Source organism: Frankliniella occidentalis, unplaced genomic scaffold (genome assembly GCF_000697945.3).
Source record: "Frankliniella occidentalis isolate FOCC.00 unplaced genomic scaffold, Focc_3.1 Scaffold20, whole genome shotgun sequence".
Taxonomy (NCBI): Eukaryota; Metazoa; Arthropoda; class Insecta; order Thysanoptera; family Thripidae; genus Frankliniella; species Frankliniella occidentalis.
The window spans coordinates 2,540,673-2,545,296 of record NW_026267150.1 but is presented as its reverse complement, the minus strand read 5'-3'; the positions used below and the strand labels follow the sequence as shown (position 1 = coordinate 2,545,296).

Below are 4,624 nucleotides of genomic sequence, written 5' to 3'. Positions count from 1 at the left end.
GGGCGGGGGGCTGCGCTTTTGCAATCAATAATTCAACGACGACACGACCACCAGCGCGAGCCAGCAGTAACAGCAGAGAGGGCCCAAGATGAGGCTTCCCTTACAAGTTTTTTTTTTGACCTTCGTGTGCCACCCGCCTTTCCGACGCACGTTTGGAGCTCATCTCCTTCGTCGTCCAGCTGGGCCCCTCTGTGCGCCGCCCACAGCGGTACCAGTCGCCTTCCCCGCGCGCAGATCGCAAATTCGGGATCGCCGACGAAATGAAAATCGTGGAGGGTACTTTGGGTCGGTAAATAGGCCAACCCAGGCCAGCCCAGGCCGGGCCGGCCCCTGCTGAGCCCGGCTGCCCGGCTGCTCGGCCGGGGCGGCGGCGGGAAGGTGAAGCCATTTTCGTGATGGACGATTACGCCTGACGTACACTGCTCCCGCGAGCGTTTCCCTCCCCTCCCTGCTTCCCTGTTGTTATTGTTTTTGCTACCGCCACTGGGGATGCTGGAGGCGGAGGGGAGGGTGGTGGTGGTGGCCGGGGAAGTGGAAATATTAATAATAACACGCGGATCGAGCCGCGTCAGCCCCGCCCAGCCGCCCCGCGCGCTGGTCGCTCTCCACCTACCGAGCACTAGAGCCAACTAGAGCTATTACCATGCCGTCCCTTGCCGCGCTGGCCCAGCCTCCCTGCTCGTGCCCTCTCTCTCTTGCTCTGCCGCCCACTCTCTCTCTCTTGCTCTGTATCTTTCACTCACTGCCCTACATCCCGACTACAGACGGCCCGTCACCATCCCGGCCCTCCTCCTCGTGCACGTGGCGACGCTCGGCGGGGCGTTGTCGCGGTGGCGAGGGCGATCTCCGCCGGGGAGCGCCGAGAGCAATATTCTCGACTAAATCCGGCATCATTACAGCACAACGAGCAGCAATCTCTCCCGCCCTCCTTGTCCCCCCTGCCGCCTGCCTTCCGCCATCCTGTAACTTGCGGCGTCCGCCCCCCTCGACCCGCGCCGAATAAGCAGACGGGACGAGAAACAAATTATTCTTTCTCGATGAATATTTCAGCTCGCGCTGAGAATTGCACATAAAACTACGACCCCACACCCCCCCTTCTTCCCCCCGCACTCTCCCTCCAGCCCCTCACCGTAATTTGCCCTTCCTTTCTCCTATCATCCTAACCGCCTGGCTGGAGTTGCCTGCCAGCCCGCCTTTCCCCACCTCCTCTTCCCCAAACCTTTTCCACCCCTTCCGCCCCCCTAACCGCACCCCCTCCCCCGCCGCCTCGCAACGCGTTGCTGCCTATATTTTAGAGACGTCATCTGCTCGCAAACAGCGTGAAACTCCTCCGCATTTATAACAGCATTTGTCGCCCTTGCTCCCTCCCGCCGGCCCCACCACCACCGTGCGCTGCGACTCTCCCTTCTACCCTTTCCTGCGAGCGGCGGGGCCGGCGCGGCCTGCTGCGCTCAGCTGAGCGGCGGGGCGGGGCGTGGCGGGGCCCGCTGAGAGTGGTGGCGGTGGTGGGGCCGGGCGTGGTGCGAGAGACCGTGGTGCTGTGTGTATCGTGGGATGAAAAGCAGGCAGGGGAGCGACAAACACTGCCGAAATGAAGAAGGGGGTGCAAAAAAAAGGGGGTATGGCGTGGCGACGTCCTCACTGTTGACACTCCTCCGCGTCCCCAGGAATTTCATTACTGGGTAACTTTTATTTTCATCACATTTCCGAAGATGGTGCGCTGCGTGCGTTCTTTTTACGGCTAAGGCTTTCCATCCGACGAGTGTGTAGTAGTACGTAGCAGGGGAGAATGGAAAGATGTCGGGGGGTGCTTGCGTCTTCTTGCGTGTGAGGGAGGGAATGTAGGGTCGCGACATGGTGTTTTATTTTCGCCGCCCGTCCGTCCGCCCGCGCGCCTCGCTGCTCCGCCGTGCTCTCTCCGCTCTCCACACGCACCTCTCCGGGGTGGCGCCGGGCGCCGAAGCAGAGAGGGGCCAACACCTCAGGTGACACGCCCGGCCGGGCCCCGGCCCAGCAGCCCCCGTGGCACGCTCGGTTAACTTCTCGGACGACGTGACGTCAGGTGACGTGGCGGTCCTCTGCTCGTCGCTCGTCCCGCTTCTCTGCTGGTCGAGTGGTGCGCTGTGTCCGTTGTGTCTCTGCCACTGCCAGGAGGGCCTGCGATGGGATTGGGGGCAAGGGGGAGGCAGGAGCAGACAAACAAAAAGTAGAGGACTCGCATTTTTCTCGTTTTGTTTTGAATGTTGACCTTTTACTATACACGTTTCTATACTCCTCACTCAACTACTGGATGTAAAGGAAATGAATGGACCGCTTTGTTTCTCATACTGTGCTAGTATTAAAAACAAATGCACATCACGGTAGGAGTATGTGCTGTCAGTCGCCCAATTTTTCGCGTGACAACTGAAATGGTGGGAACATGAGCAGGTTTTCATGTAATTGTGACCCATTATATTTTGCTAATTTGCTTCTGCGATTGGCCTGTTGTTTGATCTCTTATGTGTTGTGAGGACATCCTCTCACTGTGTTTCTGTTAACGGTTGTTGGGGTTATGAGTAGAGGTGACAGGTATTTGTTAAAGCCACGAAACATTAAAATTAAAATGGAACTCGTAGTAGATGTGTCAACTTTACAGCATGTTTATGTAAGTCACAGGACATTATACTGCATCTTAAATGCCAGTGAATACTACTAGTAGAATGCGGTGTGCCACTCCTCTGAGCACTCTTGTCCCTCTCCCTAAATATTCTCATTTTAATTCAGCAAATCCGAGACGGTACTGAGGAACCTAAAAAGTATTCCTGTTTTACTCATAATTTTCTTGGTTCTCTCAGTCTTGGTCTCCCATATCCTGCCCTCCCATTGCAGTATGTGCATGAATGTTTTGGAATGCATCACATCCCTGTGCCAAAGCAAGGCCATTGCTGGGAGGGGTAGGGAGGGAGGGAGTCCTTCAAGATGTCGGCGCCATGAGCATCACCTCCCTCCCCCGGCCCTCCCCTCCCCTGGCCCGGCCCCAACTGAAGCGCGCGAGGGGCGCCTCGCCAGACTGCAGCGTGCACTGTATTCACAAGTCGTCACCTGCTCCAACCGAAAAAGAAAATCCCGGCCAGGAAGTGATTTGTAATTAACTGCTGGTCTTTGCCCCCTCCCCTCCCCCTTTACCCCCTGTCTTATCTACTGGGGTGTTTGGCCTGTGATTGTTTGTTTAGTGCGGACTGCCCCGCCCAGGCGTGGCCGAGCGCTGCGCAGAGTGGCGAAGCAGCCAAGTGACCGACACTGACCAGGCGCGTCTGCTCTGTTTCAGCAGCCGGCCCGCCCCGCGCCGCCCGCGCCCTCCGCCGGGGAGCTGCTGCCGAGCCTGATCCCGGGACGTGCGGCCCGCCCCCGCCGCTGCGCCCCGCCGCTGCCGTCGACCATGCCGTCGTCGCAGTGACACCGAGGTGGCGCCGGTCGCCCTGCCAAAGGTGCCCGCCCGCTCGCTGCCCCCCGTGCCGCCCTCAGCGGCAGGACCCACCTCCCAGGTGAAGGCAGGCCCGCTTTGAGCTCCCCGAAGTCCCTCCCCCCCCTTCTCTCGGACTCCGTTCACTAAGCACCTGGTGTGTTGTTCTGTCCGCAGTGCACCCAAGCCATCGCCATGTACTCGTGCCCCTTCAGCCAGCTGTCCCTGGGCGACAACCGCCGGGGCAGCCAGGACAGCCACCGTGGCTCGGCGTCGGGGCCCTCGCGCCAGGGCTCGCTGCAGGCGGGCGCCGCGCCGGGCGCAGCCCTCGTCGAGGAGGACGCCGAGGACGTCAGCACCCTGAAGCTCAAGCACCTCAGCGAGGCCGTGTCCCTTCTCAGCGACCCACCGGTGAGTACTGCTACTTCCCTTTTCCTTGCTTTGGGAGCAAAGGACCCGCGTTTTTCCGTGTTTAGGAGACAGAGTGTCCCTTTTCATCTCGGCATAAAGAGACGCTGCGCGCTCTTTGTGGTTGCCGGACGCTATTTTAAAACAGCTCTTAACTACCGGGCGTCGCTTTGCATGCGGATTATCCTCGTGTAGCGGACGTATAATGAGGACCTTTGCAGGAGGGGAGGGAGCGATAGAGTCTCTTTATTACTGCTTTTAGAGGGCCGGGGCTCAGGGCCGCCGCGCTGGTGCAGCAATCCGTGTTCCAATCCCTATTTGAGATCCACCGCCGCTCTGTGTATATCTGCCGCTGGTCCACAGAGGGTTTGAGTCTAGCGCTTTCGCAAACACGTTGGCTGGTGCCAACACCACCACCACCACCCCAGTCCAGCCCAGCCCACCCCCTGCTGACCACAGCTGGGACCGACACACTCTGAGCGCGCTTGTTTGTGGATGCTTCGCCCTGATGGAGCGCCGGGACCGCCACAAAAATTGAAACTGACAAAAACAAACACGGTTTAGTGGATTAGCCGCGCGGCCGCCGCAGAGATTCGAACCCGCGACATGCCGGCCGTGTGTGGCGTGGGGTGTTGTCGGCGGCGCTGATACGGGCTCGCGTGGCGGGCGCTGCTGGTGCTGGTGGTGATGTCCACCATATTGATCAGACTCGGTAAATGGACGATCGTATCTCGGAGAGGGGGGAAGGGGGGTCGTGTGAGCGAGTGGAGGGGG

At 59.6% G+C, this 4,624-nt stretch overlaps 1 protein-coding gene across 4 annotated transcripts in view; it reads left to right on the top strand.

The window, feature by feature from the left end:
• The window catches only part of LOC113205903 (head-specific guanylate cyclase), a 98,446-nt gene that overhangs the window by 6,602 nt on the left and 87,220 nt on the right, over positions 1 to 4,624 (top strand). For 2 of the 4 annotated variants that reach the window (XM_052264585.1, XM_052264587.1), the window contains exons 2-3: positions 3,308 to 3,524; positions 3,620 to 3,853. In XM_052264585.1, coding sequence (XP_052120545.1) covers positions 3,638 to 3,853 — 216 coding nt within the window. In that variant the 5' untranslated portion in view covers positions 3,308 to 3,524; positions 3,620 to 3,637. Of the gene's footprint in view, positions 1 to 3,307; positions 3,525 to 3,619; positions 3,854 to 4,624 lie in introns of those variants that run through there. The other 2 variants (XM_052264586.1, XM_052264588.1) reach the window with 2 other exon arrangements.